This window comes from Rutidosis leptorrhynchoides, chromosome 7 (assembly GCF_046630445.1).
Source record: "Rutidosis leptorrhynchoides isolate AG116_Rl617_1_P2 chromosome 7, CSIRO_AGI_Rlap_v1, whole genome shotgun sequence".
In the NCBI taxonomy this organism is placed as follows: domain Eukaryota; kingdom Viridiplantae; phylum Streptophyta; class Magnoliopsida; order Asterales; family Asteraceae; genus Rutidosis; species Rutidosis leptorrhynchoides.
In genome coordinates, this window is record NC_092339.1 from 51,704,446 (window position 1) to 51,722,628 (window position 18,183).

Genomic DNA, 18,183 nt, shown 5'->3' on the forward strand with positions numbered 1-18,183 from the left:
GGTTTCATATTCATCCCTAGAACTAACGGGCTCAGGTGACTTAATGAAGATGACTTAACGCCAGTTAGTTCTAGAAACGAATATGAAACCAAATCAAAACATTGAGGATTATCATGAAAAAAAAACTTTAGGGCCCATAGTAAAAATAATGGTAAACTTTAGGGACGCGAAAGGGATTTTAATTTCAGTAATAATAATAATGATGATGATAATAATAATATAAGCTATAATGTGCTATTGCACTCTATTCGATAGTTATATATAGTTATATAAATGTATTACTCATTTAATAGCATTATTGAACCAAAAATTGAAATAGATGAATAGTGAATGAAAATGACTAACAACAGAAATATTCTTTGCCCGTGAGAAAACCCGGTAACTGGAGAATTAGTAAGTAAATGATGATCCCCGTTTACCCGTAGGGAACCCCGATAACACGATAATTAGTAACTAATGGGGACTCGACGATGAAGATAAGTATCAAACGAGAATGCTAAATAATAGGAAAAAAAATTACTTAAGACTTCATTAAGATTATTAGTCATTACAAAACACATGATTTCTCTTCCTTCGTAATCTACTCATTATTAGAATAAATAAGGTTTTTATTCCAGCGGTATCAAATGATCCCATCAATTTTCGAGTCATGTCGTAAACAAAAAGAGTGTGTTTGTTGTTCTAAAAATATACGCTCATTATTGAATGGAAACACTTAAAGCTAATTATAGCTAAAAACTTATAAATCTGTAAACCATATACCATATCGTTCATTCTTCTTACTTCCTTTTTCACTAAAAAAAGGAAGAATGATAGTTTTAATTGCTTTCATTTATTTTATATTTAAAAAACAAAAACTTAGTTACGCCAATATGTGTGTTATGTCTTATAATTGTGTTGAGCGTTGATCATGTATTGTCCCGATTTAAGTGATGTAAAGGGTGATGTTATGGTGATATAAATACCATCAGCATCTTGGTAAAGATAACAGAACAGAAGGAAAGGTTTAATTGTTGGGTTGTGTGAATCTTGAGAATTACAAGTTAGTGCAAGTGGTTAGCATCCTTGTTTTATTGGAATTGATTTTGGTTCGAGTTTATTTATTATTATTATTTTTTTTTATCTACTTGATAACAGGCTCTAGTATAATAACTCACTTGAGTCCTTTTAGTTTACTTAGGCCCATTCCATATAGATTAATCACTTAGGTCCATTTCCTATAGTTTAATCAGGTCCATTAGTGTTAACTAGGCCTATGAAGTCCATTATGTATCTAATTGTTTAAAGCCCAACTTTAATTCAAAGGTTTCTAGACTTATTTGATTAGGGCTCAGCTTGCATGATTACATTTTAAGGTCTAGAAAGTACATTAAACTAGTTCAGACCTGTAAGTAACTAAGATAACGGCACAAGACACAATAGCTTTATTATTTGCAAGGTTTGACAATTTATCGATGGATCCTACAAAATCGACTTTGAAACAAGAAAAAGAACATCAACATCATAGTTGTACATGTTCTTTACTTCAAGAGAACGGCTCATGTACCTAGACGTACCTCCGTGTCAAGATATATCAAACTTATCACAGTTCAGAACCCTTGGAGCCATCACTGGATGAAGAAAACAGTCACAACAAAAACTGAAAACAATTGATGACGTGGCTTTTAAGTAGTTATAATACGTCGGTGATACATCGGAACAAAAACCGAAAGTATATAACCTACGTCGGAACAAAACTGAAAGCATATTACCTATTTGTAGCCATATAAAATGAAAAAAATGTTAAATAATTAACTTTACCCGTTCAGGTAACCGGTAATGAAATGTTGACATTGGTACACTTTTTGAAAGTATATAGCCGAGAATGAGACGCAAATGGGTATATGAGCGACATCGGGACATTTGAGAAAGTATATAGCATATTTGTAGATTTAACCCTTGAGAAAAAGGTCCTGTTTATACTTCCGTACTGTTTTAGTTATAATTCATATTTATATGATCCGTTGTAAATTGTAATTGTTGTTTAGGATTAGATGTATATTTTAATTTGCTTATATGATTTTTTTTTTTTTTTTTAAAAAGCATGCTTATATGATTATATTTGTTGCACTACTATAGATGAATTAAGATGTGTTAGGGTTTAGTATGTAGGTTTAAGGTGTTCAACTGTTTATCATATATCTATACACATATATGCATATGAATATGATGATCATAGTTGGTGCAACTCAATCAGTTGAGACTAATGGGATTCTTAGTTTATACTCCGTAGAATTCTGTACAATGGGGTGTATGTAACAGTAACAATGAGTTCAGATCAAAACTCTGCATATTGACAGTTACCATCACACCTAAGATGGGGTGTACGTTTGTAATTGTATCATTAGTGTACACTCAGAGGCCTGTGCTACTGGCTTGTTTGTATACGAATGCACGGAAGTGCGTGTGTATTTTTGGTGCCTTGATTTTGTTATCTTATTTTTGTCTTTGCTAGCTTGTTTGGGAAAAGGCTTATTGTGAGCTGCAGTTAAATGAACAATCCTGTTTAGTCCGTGGTAGGTAAATATGTGTGATGTTTTGATATATAGTGTGTTAGTGGCTGAGTTTGTGTGGACATAATTAGTGTCTGAGAATGTGTGGACATAATTAGTGTCTGAGAATGTGTGGAAGGTAACTGTACATTCTTCCTAATTAAGAACTAACAACACAAACATTAGCAATTTTAGTTATAATGAAAAAGCTCTTGTTTTGTTATTAATATTATAAATTTTGATGAATAATCGAGAGATAATTTTATTGATAGATATAAACACCTATTTATACAGGCTAATAGGGAAATCAAATTACATAAGGAAACTAAATAGGAATCCTAATATGTCTCTATACTTGCACAACAAGCATATGAAAAACACGTATGGGAGGAATTTGGATATAACTCAAATTCCTATACTCCCCCTCGAGCATGAAGATTACGAGTGCCCAACTTGTTAAGCAAAAACTGCAACTGTTGCGTCCCTAATCTCTTTGTTAAAAGATCAGCTATCTGCATCGTAGTGGCGATGGGACAAGGAAGAACTTCTTTGGACTCAACTCTTTCACGAACGAAGTAACAATCCATTTCAACGTGTTTAGTGAGTTCGTGGAAAACGGGATTATTAGCAATATGACGTGCAGCTTGATTATAACAAAATAGCGGAGTTGGCTCTTTAGAATTAATGTTGAAATCCTTGAGAAGCCAACGAACCCATAAAATCTCACTAACCGTGGAAGCCATGGATCTATACTCTGCTTCTGCAGAAGAGCGAGACACAACTGATTGTTTCTTGGTTTTCCATGAGATCGGAGCTCCACCAAGTAGAAGTATGTATCCAGTTCGTGACCTACGCGTGTAAGGACAACCAAGCCAGTCAGAATCACAATAGGCTGAGAGATTAAAACCACCAGCTCGTGGTAGTAAGACACCTTGTCCAACCGTAGTTTTTAAATAGCGAAGTACTCGATAAACAGCATCCATGTGAGGTTGTCTCGGATCAGCCACAAACTGTGATAAGACATTAACTGAATACGTAACATCAGGTCGTGTAGACTGCAAATAAAGTAATCGACCAACTAGACGACGATAGCATGTTGCATCAACTTTTGGTGCATCTTCACATTGATCTAACTTGTGATTTTTCTCAATAGGAAAAGTACTTGGTCTACACCCATCAAAATTGCAATCGGCTAAAATGTCTAAGGTGTATTTCCTTTGACTCAAGACTAAACCTTCAGACGTCTTAACCACTTCAATACCGAGAAAGTACTTGAGGTTTCCAAGATGCTTTATACTAAATTGTGTATCCAGGTCATCCTTGGTTTGTTTGATTTTAGTAGTATCATTCCCAACTAAAATCACATCATCAACATAAATAAGTGCGGCTACGAAGATACCTTTATCATCATATATGAACAACGAATGATCAGCTTTTGACTGATGAAAACCAAGAGCAACAAGCGCATGGGTAAACTTGTGATACCAGTTTCATGAGGCTTGTTTCAAACCATAAATAGACTTCCTGAAACGACAGACGCGTGTGTCTCCTTCCTTGGCGAAACCTTGCGGAATCTTCATATAGATCTCTTCATCTAAGTCGCCATGTAAAAAAGCGTTATTTACGTCTAACTGATGGATGTGCCAATTGTTTTTCATTGCTACAGACAACAATACTCAAACTGTAACAAGCTTAGCGACCGGGGCAAAAGTATCATGGTAATCGACACCTTCCATTTGAGTGAAACCTTTAGCAACGAGACGCGCTTTATATCTCTCAACGTCCCCATTTGGTTTATACTTAATCTTATAAACTCATTTAGAGTCATTGGCTCTTTTCCCAACGGGAAGCTTTTCGAGACTCCATGTGCCATTATCTTCAAGAGCACAGACCTCCTTTTGCATTGCCTCTTTCCATGACTTGCTTTTAACAGCCTGATAAAAAAACTTTGGCTCATCGTAGGAATCGATGGCAGCTAAAAAGGCCTTGTGAGATGTAGAAAAGGATTCATAAGAAACAAAATTGGAAAGAGGATGTACCATGGAGTCTTGATGTGCGGGAGTGCGTGCATTATCAACCGAAGGGGGTAATTGAACAACAAAATCATCCAGATAACGTGGCTAACTTTTATGTCTTCTTGATCTGCTGTGTTGTTCAGTAGTAGCCAAAGAATCTTCATTGACCGAGTTATTCAAAACATGACCTTCCCCATCAGAATTATTATTATTTTGGTCCAAGGTCTCACTATTACTTTGCTCATGATGACTTGTTTCTTGGGCCAAGTCGCCATTATTTATGTGTGGGTTATTATGACCATCACCTTCATCAGTAATTTCACTTGGTGGTATATCATAAACAAAAGGATCATTCATAATATCAAACTGATTTGTGGTGTCTTCTAACCGTGTAGAGGTAATTTTAAAAGGAAACTTATTTTCAATGAATCTAACATCTCTTGAGATAACAATTTTATTATCCTTGATATCATAAATTTTGTATCCTTTTGTTCCTTTTGGATATCCTAAAAACATACCCGGTCTCCCCCTTACTTCGAATTTGTCTCCATTAGTCGAGGTGTTCCTATAATATACCAAGCAACCAAATATTTTCATGAAGTTGTAGTCAGGTTTTTCTTTGTAAACAACTTCGTAAGGACTTTTGTTTTTAATAACTTTAGAAGGTAGACGATTGATGATGAAGGTTGCAGTTAACACACATTCTCTCCAAAACTTCTTAGGTAGCCCAGCTTCATACATTAAAGCCCTAGCCGTTTCAAGTAAATGACGATGTTTTCTTTCTACAACTCCCTTTTGTTGTGGTGTGTGTGGACATTCTGTTTCAAGAAGAATACCATTCTCATTATAAAAACTTTGCATATCAATGGAGGTAAATTCCCCTCCATTGTCACTACGAATTCTTTTGATGGGCTTACCAAACTGAGTTTTTATCATGTTATGAAAATTCATCAAACAACTACTAGCTTCATATTTGAATTTCAAAAGAAAAACCCAAACGGATCGACTAAAATCATCGACAATGGTTAAGAAATAATTAGCACCAGATAGAGACGGGACACGATATTTACCCCAAATATCACAATGAATTAACTCGAAACATTCATTAGTCTTAATACTACTAACTTGAAAAGGAAGTCTAGTGTGTTTAGCTTTAGAACAAGAATCACACATTTGATCAAATTTACTATTACTAAGAAAATCTATTCGAATGAGTTTGTCACTAGATGCATGTCCTAATCTTTTGTGCCAAGTATCCATAGTTGTCATCACCTTTTTACCATTGCATCACAACGCATCCAAGGCATGTAATTTTGATCAGCCTCGTTTGGTTTCTTGATGGTGCCATCAACAAATCCCACTTTGTTTTTCGCATAAAGAAAGTTAATCATCTCTTGTGACCAGTCAGAATAATTACTGTCTGAAAGGGTTTCATTGACGTGCATTTGTTTGGGGTAATCTGATGGATGGATGTACATCGGTGAGTTGGTGTCGATAACTCCATTCTTGTTTGAACTTTCTGTGTCGCCTGCCATGATTGATTGATTTTGAAAGGTTTATTGATTCTGTAATTCTGTTGAAATTGGTTTTGGGAGTTACAGAGGTTTTAATTCGATTGAATTTGGATGATTCAATTATGGATTTTGGTTGATTTTGGTCGACTAGGTTTAGCGGATCTTCTGCTCTGATACCATATAAATTTTGATGAATAATCTAGTGATAATTTTATTGATAGATATAAACACCTATTTATACAGGCTAATAGGGAAATCAAATTACATAAGGAAACTAAATAGGAATCCTAATATGTCTCTATACTTGCACAACAAGCATATGAAAAACACGTATGGGAGGAATTTGGATATAACTCAAATTCCTATAAATATAATACTAAACATAGACGTAGTTTGTATAGTTTTCGTATCTGAATATGTATACCATTTTTTTTATTGTTTGAAACCGTGCATACTTACATAGGTAAAATTCAAAAATCAGATGTTTAGAACATACCTAACAAGTTACTATATGAATTTCAGGAGAATGCAGACAGAGCCCGTCTATCGTTGACAGATCGTAAGATAAAGGAGAAGTTAGATTCCCATGTGGCAGACACTGTATAGTCTGTTGGATTGTTTGAAGGTCGGGTCAGCTGATCTGGTTGAGTCGAGTGATTTCAGAGCTTATGGTGGCGTTGTACCAGGTATGTCCTGTTACCTGGTACGTACAGTGAAGGTTACTTATCGAAAGTAATGTAAAGTCTGTTAATCAAGAGTCTATATATGAGTTTACATCTCTATCTATGATATAGTGTTAGGACGAGATGAGATGAGAACCGTGACACGTTTTATTTATACTTCTTTTTAAATGAAAAAGTCACGGTTGCCTCTTTTGGGCTCCCTCATTTTCATTTTTTTTTTTTTTTTTTGATGGTTTAGGTTTTTCAATCTGATGGGTTTTCTAGCTTAGCTTAAACCCAGCTCTTTCCTTGAGTCAGTTTCATCTTTTCAATGTGGCTCTTGATTATGTTCGCTCACTAAGTCAAGTTGAGTTATATCAGACTTTAGCATGGCTCGATCCATTAAAGCATGGATTTTTTTAATAATTAACAAAATAGTTTCTAGTCACACTTGTATTAGATGATGTTTTATACGGAGTATAATAATATAATAATAACCAAAATGATTTCAAGCACATAGTAATAAGACCAATTCTAATGGGGCATCAAAAATTTCCGTCAGATGACATGGAAAGCTAGGTGACAGGGCTCTGACGCCCCTAACGCCTCTAATGGGGCGTCAGAGCTGACGGAAAAGGGGCGTTAGTCATATATGTGACGGAAATGGGAGAAAGTGTCAAATCCTCTCCAGCCAATCAGATTTTAGCATTAATTTTTATATATTTTTAATTAATATATTTTATATCCAACACCAATAATATTTTACTACGTCATTCACCGCAATTTTAGCACTCAAAATTTAACAGTCCCCGTTAAAAAACTTCACTTCTTGACCTTGACTTTGCAACATCACCAAAAAGTGCACAATCTGACGGTTTAAGGATTAGAACAAAACAAGGGTGCATGTTAAAAACTGGTAATAAGACAAAAAAGTACACGCAACTCTTTTTCGTGAGTCTTTTTCTTTGGTTTTTGGCAAGGACATGGTTTTAAAGTTGGTAGTTTAATTATAAGATGAATCATCTTATAGGCTTAAACAATTTTCCCTATTAATTTATTATTAATACATTAAACTAAAAGCGTCGTCTTCTTTGATACTAACGAAATCAAGAGGGTCCACTTTGGCCTATATATTATGTTTATTATGAAAGTCCCGATCTACCAAATTTGAACACTTTGGCCTATATATTATGATGGTTTCACTGTTGAGAAATAGGCAGCTTAATTATCAAGGAATAAACAATTACTATTTCCACTAAAGTGTCCTGTCTTATCTCTCTTCTATTCATAAGGTATCCATCTCCTTTGCTGCTAATCTTTATCAACTATTTTTTCTTTCTTCATTCTCCATTAATCTTTTGATAACTTTAATTACACATGACAATGCCATTCAAAGACTTAGAGCACCTCAGTGTATCATTTCAACTTATAACAGAAGCCACTGAAAACTTCACAACTATTATCGGAAAGGGCGGATATGGCCCTGTTTATAAGGGTCATCTCTCACTCTCTGGTCAAAACGAACTCACCACCACCGTGGCTATAAAGCGACTTGATACTAGAATTTCGGGTCAAGGCCTTAAGGAGTTCTTAACAGAGATTCAATTGCTATCTCGTTATAAACATCCAAACCTCGTCTCCCTTCTTGGTTTCTGCAATCAAGGCCCTGAAAAAGCTCTTATCTATGAGTATGCACATCGCGGTAGCCTGGACAAGTACCTATCTACGGCTGAGAATAATCCCACTTGTCAACTGACATGGGAGCAACGACTAAATATTTGCATCGACGCAGCACGTGGTTTGGATCATCTACACAACCACGTTGCACAACATGAACGAGTTATTCATAGAGACGTTAAGAGTGCTAATGTTCTCTTAGATAGTAACTGGAGGGCAATGATCTCAGATTTTGGTCTCTCCAAAATTGGTCGTGCCAACGAAAATGATTCGTATCTCATCACCAACGCGTGTGGCACACATGGCTATTGTGATCCCTCTTACCAACATACCGGAATATTGACGAAGGAGTCAGACGTTTATTCATTCGGCGTCGTACTGTTTGAGGTCCTATGTGGCCGGTTGTGCTTCTTTAAAGATGCAGAGGGTAAACAACGATTGTTACCTCAACTGGCCCAGAGCTATTACAAGAAAAATAAACTAAGTCGGATTATTGATCCAACTTTGAGGGACTACTTGGACTCAAACTCCATGAAAAAGTTCTCACGGATTGCATATCAATGTTTGTTGGACGATCGGGAAGGACGCCCGTCAATGGATCTGGTGTTACATGAACTTGAGAGAGCACTACACCTCCTGGTAAGTTTCTAATGAAGTTATTTTATGTATAAGGAAAATAACTACGTTGTTTTGGCGACAACGTGAATGTTAATGAATCTCGTAAGAAATAGTTTTGAAAAATACTAGGCGGTGAGAGCAGCAAAGTCTTGCACAATATCCTGAAAATTGTCCTGCACAGTGTTTTAGGATTAAAATAATTTTATTTGAAAATTAATGAAATTAAAATCAGCAAATATGTCTAACCGATCAATATTACTATTTAATATTATTTGTTAATATTAATAATTAAAATTGTTAGGAATTTATGGACCCTAAATAACGATCACCAATTGAGTATGGTGATCCCACAAACAACAAACGGACAAAATAATGAAAGAAAAGTAAACGACACAAGATATTACGTAGTTATATGCAATCGTTGGGATTGCTTTAGTCCACGGCCAACTAGAGAGTAATTTATTGATTTTTGTGTTTAAGGGTTACACTACAATAAGGTTTAATTTATAGAAAACCTAGATTATAGAAACAAAATCCAATACCAAATATAGACAAAAAATTCGGATCTTCCAACTTGTCCTCCAAGTCAGGACGATCCCACTTGGATCAGGATTTCTGATTCCACCCAAACAGACGATCCAACTTGGATTAGGATTTCTGATCCCTCCCAAGCAACGATCCCACTTGGATCAGAATTTCTGATCATGATTTCCTTGTCCTTGCGACTTGTTTTGTTCTAGCTTCACACCACAACAATCTCCCACTTGAAGATTGAACAAACCCAATCTCGTCAACCCTTCAAACCAAAATACATTCATTCCAACCAAGAACGTCGAACCACCTTTTATACAGCCAATCAAACATGGGACACGCAAACTCAACAACGCTGGAAGAGTAGACTTTCGATACAAGGTCTTCAACACTACTTGTCGAAATCAAATCAATAACCCTTAAAACTCTCTAGTCGACGTCTTCTCTCATCAGTTCATAAGAAGACCTGTTGAAGCTATGCAAATTTAACTTCCCGATCGTAACCACCTTGGTACACATATCAGCATGATTCTTAGTACCAGGAACTTTCGTAACAACTAAAGTACCATCTTCAATGAGTTTGCGAATTTTATGATACCTTAGCTTTATATGCTTCGTACGACCATGAAACGCCGGGTTCTTCCCTAAATGGATAGCACTTTGATAATCAAAGTAAAGGACCCAATTTTGTTGAACTCGCCCCAACTCCATAAAATTCTTCAACCAAACTAGTTCTTTTCTTGCTTCGGCGACGGCCATATATTCAGCCTCCGTTGTTGATAATGCAACACATCTTTCGAGTCTAGAAAACTAACTAATCGCAGTCTTCCCAACCGTGAAAACATAACCCATAGTGCTTTTCCCCGAATCATCACATCCACCCAAATCAGCATCAACGTACCCTCTTAAAATGTAATCACTTTTAGTGAATTGAAACCCCATTTTAAAAGTACTTTTTAAGTAGCGCAAAATCCACTTTATTCCTTCCCAATGCTCAATACCCAGTTTCGACATAAACCGACTCACAACTCTCACTGCATGAGCTATGTCGGGTCTTGTGCATACCATAGCATACATAACACTTCCAACCGCATATGCATAAGGAACTTGAGCCATTGCCTCTTTCTCTTTATCCGTTGTAGGTGATTGACTCTTCGATAACTTCAAAGTGCCGCATAAAGGCAAGGATCGTGCCTTTGAATCTTCCATGTTGAACCGCTCTAACACTTTCTCGACATACTTGGTTTGAGACAAAGTTAAAGTACCTTCAACCCGATTCCTTGTAATACTCGTCCCGAGTATTTGTTCAACAGCACCCAAATCTTTCATTTCGAACTCAAGACATAATTGTCTCTTCAACTTATTAATCTCCGACATGTCCGATCCTGCAATTAACATATCATCAACATATAGTAACAATATAACATAGGAGGACTTGAATTTCTTCAAGTTGCAACAATGATCCGAATTGCTTCTCATGAAGCCTTTCCTAGTCATAAAGTCATCGAAATTCAAGTACCATTGCCGAGGTGCGTGTTTCTACCCGTACAGAAAACCCACTTCTCTTTACCAACTACCTCGAAGCCCATAGGTTGCATCATGTAAATCTCTTCATTAAGATCCCCATGTAAAAACGCGATCTTAACATCTAACTGTTCTAGATGTAAGTCATCGGCAACAACAATACTCAAAACCAACCGAATAGTAGTCATCTTCACAACCGGCGAGAAAATCTCTTTAAAATCGACCCCCTCCCTTTGTTGAAACCCTTTAACTACTAACCAACCCTTGTACCGCTTTTTCCCGTCTAACTCATCTTTGACCCGAAAGACCCATTTATTTTGCAACGCATTTTTATTTGGAGGTAATTTCACTAGTGACCATGTCTTGTTCTTTATTAGTGACCCCATCTCTTCTTTCATAGCAAGCTCCCAGTGTATGGATTCTTTAGAATGTCTTGCTTCAAAATAACTCACGGGTTCACCATTTTCGATATAGAGAAAGTGGGTTACCGATGGATAAAACCTAACATTAGGTTTGGGCGTTCTACTTGAGCGTCTCAATGGTGGTGTATCGGGTTGTGGTGATTGAGTTACATTGCCACTATCTCCACCATTAGAGCTCCCACTACTTTCGGAGCTTTCACCACTCTCCGAATCATCCCCATCGTTTTGATCCTCACCGTTACTCTGTAATTCAATAGTTTCCGAACTCCCACTAGAACCTGTATTCACATTAACAATATCATCAAACATAACCGAATCATTATTGGAATTAACCGTTACCTTAGTGCCATACAACAAGTTTTCATCAAAGATAACATCTCGACTACGAATCACCTTCCTCGCCTCATTGTCCCAACACCTATAACCCATGTCATCCAAACCATACCCGATAAATGTACATCTTCTTGATTTTGCATCAAGCTTGTCTTTGTTAATGTCTTTGGTCTTCACATGAACATTACAAGCGAAAACCCTTAACTGAGCCAAACTCACCTTTTTACCGGTCTATTCTTCTTCAGGAATTTGAAACTCTAACGGTGTCGAGGGTCCCCTATTAATCAAATAAGCTGCCCTATTCACCGAATCCGCCCAAAACATATTTGGTAGACCCGCATGTAACCGCATACTCTTAGCCCTTTCATTGAGTGTCCAGTTCATGCGTTCGGTAACCCCATTGTGATGTGGTGTTTCCGAAACTGTTTTCAACAAACGAATACCATGTTCTGATAATAGTCTTTAAACTCTTTGCTGCTGTATTCACCTCTATTGTTAGATTTCAAGCACTTAACTTTCAAGTTAGTATCGTTTTCAATAGAAGCTCTCCACACTTTAAAAGTAGCAAATACATCAGATTTAGCCTTAAGAAAGTAAATCCATACCTTCCTTGTGGAGTCATCAATGAAGGTGACATAGTAGTAGGAACCACCATGTGACTCGACCGTTGTAGGTCCATAAACATCAGAATGAACAAGTTCAAGCTTCTTCTTATTTGATGCAATTCCCGATTTCCCGAATGACACCTTCTTTTGCTTCTCCAAGGAACATGGTTCGCAAAACCCGATATTCATTTTCTTTAAATTCGGAATCTTTCCATTAGAAACTAGAAACTTCATCCCCTTCTCACTCATATGCCCTAAACGACGGTGCCATCGAGTAGAATCGGCCCCTACATTACTCGTCACATTAACCTCATCATCATCGAATACCTTGACCATGTATAAAGTTCCCCTTTTATGTCCCGAAACCACAACACGACCATCCTTATGAACTCGCCACTTGCAATCTCCAAAGGTAGTATGATTACCTTCTTCATCCAATGACCAACTGAGATAAGCTTCCGTTCTAAATCCAATCGGATCCTTGGGATGTCTTTAATATCACGTCTCCAATGCCTCTTATGTTTAGGCGTTTGTCATCTGCCAATCTTACTTTCCCCCGATACGGTTTAAAATTCTTCATCATATCCTTACTAGGATTAGCGTGTAATGATACACCCGAATCCATGATCCAAACTTCAACCGAATTTTCAACACAACACACCAAAGCGTCATCCGTATCTTCGGAAGTAAAGTTCACCCTAGCGTTATCCGCTTTCGGATTCTTACATTGAGGGCTAAAGTGACCCTTTTGATTGCAATTCCAACAAACCGCCAATTCTCGGTCCCTAGAGTTATACCTCTTCTTGAATTTATTACCCTTCTTCTTACCCTTATCGTTCTTCCTGCCCCTTTTGTCAGTATTCAAGAGCGATCCTGATGATTCCTCGGAATTCCTCCTACGAGTATCTTCTCCAAGAATCAAATCCCGAATCCCCTTAAACTTGAGTTTAGAAGTTCTCGTAGAACTACTAACCGCCGTAACGGTACCCGACCAACTTTCAGACAAAGACGAAAGCAAGATCAGTGCATGAAGGTCATCATCAAATACAATCTCCACCGAAGCAAGTCTTGAGATGAGATTGTTAAAATCATTGACATAATCCGTAGCACTAGCACCCTCCTTCATCTTTTGGTTGAATAATTGACGCATGGGTAAAACCTTATTAACAGCATTAGGTTTCTCATACATGTTTGTAAGTGCGTTAATGCACCCAAACGTAGTCTTCTCGTTAATAACATTATAAGTAACGTTTTTGGCAAGAGACATCCTAACCGCCCCTAAAGCTTGGCTATCTAATAGATCCCAATCCTCTAGTTTAACATCATTAGGTTTATTCTCCTTTAAAGGTTAGTGCAGTTTTTTCTGATACAAATAATCCTCTATTTGTATCTTCCAAAACCCGAAATCCTTCCCATTGAACCGATCAATTCTAAACTTTCCTTTATCCGCCATCGCGCCCTTTAATCGAACCTATGCTCTAGATACTAGTTTTTAGGAATTTATGGACCCTAAACAACGATCACCAATTGAGTATGTTGATCCCACAGACAATAAACGTTCAAAATAATGAAAGAAAAGTAAACGACACAAGATATTACGTGGTTATATGCAATCGTTGTGATTGCTTTAGTTCACGGCCAACTAGAGAGTAATTTATTGATTATTGTGCTTAAGGGTTACAATACAATAAGGTTTAATTTATAGGAAACCTAGAAGGTAGAAACAAAATCCAATACCAAGATAGACCAAAAATTCGGATCTTTCAACTTGTCCTCCAAGTCAGGACGATCCCACTTGGATCTGGGATTTCTGATCCCACCCAAACAGACTATCCCACTTGGATCATTTCTGATCCCTCTCAAGCAAACGATCCACTTGAATTAGGATTTCTGATACTGATTTCCTTGTCCTTGCGACTTATTTTGTTCTAGCTTCACACTACAACAAAAATAACTTAACTCCTTTGCCTTATTTAGACGTCTCACACTTCTTGTGTAAAGCAGTACATTGTAGGTTTGGCATCGCCACATAATACTCTTCACGATAATATGACCTTTGTCTTATATCCTAAGGGGTGACCTAGTAGTTGGATGCTTGGTCAGTTTGCCGTTTGTATTGCTACTACAGTAATGTGTATATAAGGCATGATCATTACTGTAATAGTTAAACGTTTTTATAATTCAATTCTTTTGTAATCTGAATTCATAGTAATCGAATAAGAATCATTTGGCTTTCAGTTTCTTGTATCCTTTTCTTGTTTTATAAGAGTATGAATTGGTTATGCTCTACAGTTATTTTCTAGTGGCGATGAGAATAACTATCATGATATCTCATCAGAAGTGACTATATCTCGAGGAAATTGGAAACCGATATGTTTTCCCGAATCTTGGTTATCTCTTTACCCTTCTATTACATTTTCATAAAGCTTCCAAATATTTTTGTTTAGTCTTTCAATATGATATAACATAATGTTACTTGTTCGTTTCATGAATTTCTAAACTAATGAGTTCATATGACTTCAGGGATCAAGATGTTCCCACGTCGAACCAGGCCGAGTTGAGTCATTCAGAATTTGTTGTTACTGGGGAACATTTGGGGTCAAGTTTCGACACTCTGGTTAAGGTATGTTACTGAAATGAGTCCAAACTCTGGTAGCCACTGCAAAATCTGCTTTCATTTGTACAACATCAAATTGATATTGCCTTTGTTTGTATTTATGTTTCTTTTCGTATCATTGCATGGGGTTCACTAATTTCCTGTTATGTCACCTGGTGACACTATCTTGTCATTAATTTCTTGCTTTTACAGAGTTTCTCAGATAGAAAGAAGTCATTGGTGAACAATGGAGGTCAGTTTGGAGGTTCATATGTCACGGACTGGGTTGCTGTACTGACGCTTTCTAAAACGGTTAGTTACACTCTCAACCAAAGATATAATTAAGTATATGTAAATGAGAAACTCTAGTAGCTATTTTATCTCAAAACTAAGTGTATTTAGGTTACTAGTTGGGCCGAAGATACATCTGGGAGACTTGTATATGAATTCGCTGCCTGCATTACATTAGTTATATCTGGAGTAGCTAAACATCTGAAAGCTTCTGTGGCCACCAAAGATTCTAGGGTGGGGACAAATGGTCTTAAAGAGATATTGGATCATGCTAAAGCATCTGGTGTCATAGATACTTTGCTCTCTTGCTTAGTGACTTGTGGTACAAGTCTCATGTTTGGCTCCTCAAATTTGTTACGTGCTGCTTGTGAAGCATGTGAGGCTATTTGGTCACTAATAGATGCTTTTGAGATTCAATCAACAAAAGAAAATGCACCTATGTTTCCATTAAGCTCAATGTATTCACACTCTTTGGATCGGATTAACATTAAAGGAGATGAATGTGAACCATTTATCGATAAAGATTATGAAAAAATAGTAGAATCAATGACGCAAGCATTCCTCAGGTTTGAAGCCATACGGGTTGCTATCTTCTATAGTCTTCGGCAGCGGTTGAAAGCCTCGTGGTCTTCTGCAATTCAGGTGATTATAAAGGCTTTACATGCAATGTCACTATCCGCCCCCATGGTGGAATATTTATATATTTAAAAGAAAAAATTATTGTTGTGTGTGTGTGAGTTTGTCTTTGAAAAAATAAAAATACTTCAACGGATTAAAGCTACTTATATGTTAACTCAAATACAATAGTTTATTATCTCAAGTAATATGCTTTAGGAGGTCCATTCATATGTAATACACTTAGGGAGACATCATACCAGTTTGATTCCTATTAGACCCTTTTTGTTATTTTTACTTTGTTTACTCTTTTCACCCTGTTTTCCCCCAGATAAGAGTGTAAAATGTAGCCAAACCCACTCATTAATAACTAGTTACACATGCATTTCCTAAGGGGTTGGTATATATGTTTGTTTCAGATTATCTTAAGGTGCTGCCTGCATAATGATTCGGTTGCTAGGGTTTTATGTGGTCTCTCTAGTTCCTCCTCAGTGGTTGATTCAGGTGGTGAAAATACAATCATTTCAGAGGTTTTTTCAATAATCTCTCTCTGTGCTTCATTCGATACAGATCCGCAAGAAGAAGATATAAAAAGCCTGAAAAGTGAAGTATCTGATCCAAATGACTTAATTCTTCAGTCATGCCTTTTTTTAGCTTCAGTTGCACAAGCCATAGATGTTGAAACTGGAGAAACTACTGCAGTTATTATGCTTACATCGTCACCTGAAACGCAACGGTCACGCCTCTCTGTTCTGGCCCACCATTACTCTTTGTCAGATGGAATACAAAATTTTCGACCCCATTCTATGTCTGCCATGTTGGCACTTGGATACATGTGCTCCCTTGAATATAATGAGTCTGTTGCAACATCAATTCGTGAAATAGCCGTTCCCTTGATCCCACCTAGTGCCACACTAGGTGATTATCTAAGGATGTCGACAACAGACGCGCAAGGAGATAAAACCGGTAACAATATGGTCTCATACTGGCACGGGTTCAGGGATTGGATAGTTGTTTTGTTGCATTTCAAGATACAGTGGGGTGGGCCTTTAGCTATTCAGGACTTTGGTGGTCGCAATATCCCCCAAAGTCTTATAGATCTGTTAGGAAACAAGCAGCAGCATTCAGATGAAATTGGACTCTCGCCTCTTGGGGTTGTGTGGGCAGTTTTTTCATTAGTCTTGTGTCTTCAAGGCGACAGTTCATTTATTCGCCAGGTGTTTCTTAAGAGTGAACATGTAAAAGCGTTGAATGTTTTAATATCTGATGTCCATCTTAAGCTTTTACAGTGTTGGGGTGGACTTGGTGGAGGAAAAAAGGGAGTTAAAGAAACAGTTGATTGTGTAGCTTATCTTTTGGGGTTTCCATTTGTGGCTTCTGAGGAGAGTAAAAGAAGCATGAAGAAGTATATTAAAATCCTTTTAGAGGTATATATCGATATGTAATTACGTACATAATGTCTATTCAGTTTTTTCATACTGGTATGAAAGAATTGAATGTTGTAATTACACCTTCAAATAATTTTGCAAAAAATAATTATTGCTTTAAAATCTTCAGGTAGGACTTCCAGGGCAAATACTCATCTGTTTTGAACATTTGGAGACAAAGGATACTGAAATACCTCTTAACCTTCTTTTAAAAATGGTCTCTCATCGGTCACTGGCTGTCGAACTAGTTGGGAAAGGTCTCTTAAATCCAGATTTAATGAAAAGGTTACTCGATGATTCATCACCAACTCAAGTCAAGTTACAAGTTCTGCAAATACTTTCAGCAGTAGCTGAACTGGATGAGGTCAGTACTTGATAGTTACAAGTCCCAATCTTAATCTGTATTAGTAGCTGATTTGGTTTGTTTTACAAATGATAATATAAAAAGATAAATTACAAATAAAACAATTTAGTCAATTTAAAAGTTGACTTTCAAATTTCTTAAATGTTCCAGTTAGTTACTGGCGGTTTGGTATCCACATTCCCTCACCACTTGTTAGAGTAATGATGTAAGGATACATAACCACTAAATACCATTTCGAACCAAGGATTGAATCATTTCTCGAAGGTCTTATTCAAGTTGATTTTTGTTATAAATGAGATGAGATTCCATATACTGCAATTCCTAGTGATATAGTAGCGTATATATTGTAGGGGTTTTATAAGCATATAGATGGAGCGGAAGTTTTACAACAGTTGAAGGCTTTCCTAACTCATGAAGACCCAATCATGCGTGCCTGGACGTTGTTGGTTATAGGAAAT

At 36.8% G+C, this 18,183-nt stretch overlaps 3 protein-coding genes across 3 annotated transcripts; 2 read left to right on the top strand and 1 right to left on the bottom strand.

The window, feature by feature from the left end:
• Positions 1-2,944: 2,944 nt before the first annotated feature.
• LOC139859216 (uncharacterized mitochondrial protein AtMg00810-like) lies at positions 2,945-4,189 on the bottom strand. Its single transcript, XM_071848011.1, has 2 exons — positions 4,070-4,189; positions 2,945-3,970 (listed from the first exon to the last, which is right to left on the bottom strand). The coding sequence occupies exons 1-2, from the start codon at positions 4,187-4,189 to the stop codon at positions 2,945-2,947; spliced, it is 1,146 nt and encodes a 381-aa protein (XP_071704112.1).
• A 3,910-nt stretch (positions 4,190-8,099) lies between these two features.
• Positions 8,100-9,182, top strand: LOC139859217 (receptor-like protein kinase ANXUR1). Its single transcript, XM_071848012.1, has 2 exons — positions 8,100-9,038; positions 9,147-9,182. Exons 1-2 carry the CDS (start codon positions 8,100-8,102, stop codon positions 9,180-9,182), a joined length of 975 nt encoding a protein of 324 aa, XP_071704113.1.
• Positions 9,183-14,577: 5,395 nt separating this feature from the next.
• On the top strand, positions 14,578-17,926 carry LOC139859218 (serine/threonine-protein kinase TIO-like). Its single transcript, XM_071848014.1, has 8 exons — positions 14,578-14,589; positions 14,725-14,822; positions 14,956-15,055; positions 15,242-15,340; positions 15,431-15,961; positions 16,354-17,361; positions 17,492-17,725; positions 17,876-17,926. Exons 1-8 carry the CDS (start codon positions 14,578-14,580, stop codon positions 17,924-17,926), a joined length of 2,133 nt encoding a protein of 710 aa, XP_071704115.1.
• Positions 17,927-18,183: the final 257 nt, after the last annotated feature.

Bases quoted from the DNA above. Each gene is read 5' to 3' on its own strand.
- LOC139859217 (XM_071848012.1), top strand. From the start codon at position 8,100: ATGACAATGCCATTCAAAGACTTAGAGCACCTCAGTGTATCATTTCAA. The intron at 9,039-9,146 runs GTAAGTTTCTAA...GAAAAATACTAG, and splicing joins AGAGAGCACTACACCTCCTG to GCGGTGAGAGCAGCAAAGTC.
- LOC139859218 (XM_071848014.1), top strand. The intron at 15,056-15,241 runs GTATGTTACTGA...TTGCTTTTACAG, and splicing joins GTTTCGACACTCTGGTTAAG to AGTTTCTCAGATAGAAAGAA. The intron at 17,726-17,875 runs GTCAGTACTTGA...TAAATGTTCCAG, and splicing joins CAGTAGCTGAACTGGATGAG to TTAGTTACTGGCGGTTTGGT.
- LOC139859216 (XM_071848011.1), bottom strand. From the start codon at position 4,189: ATGAAAAACAATTGGCACATCCATCAGTTAGACGTAAATAACGCTTTT. The intron at 3,971-4,069 runs GTCTGTCGTTTC...GGTTTTCATCAG, and splicing joins CCAAGGAAGGAGACACACGC to TCAAAAGCTGATCATTCGTT.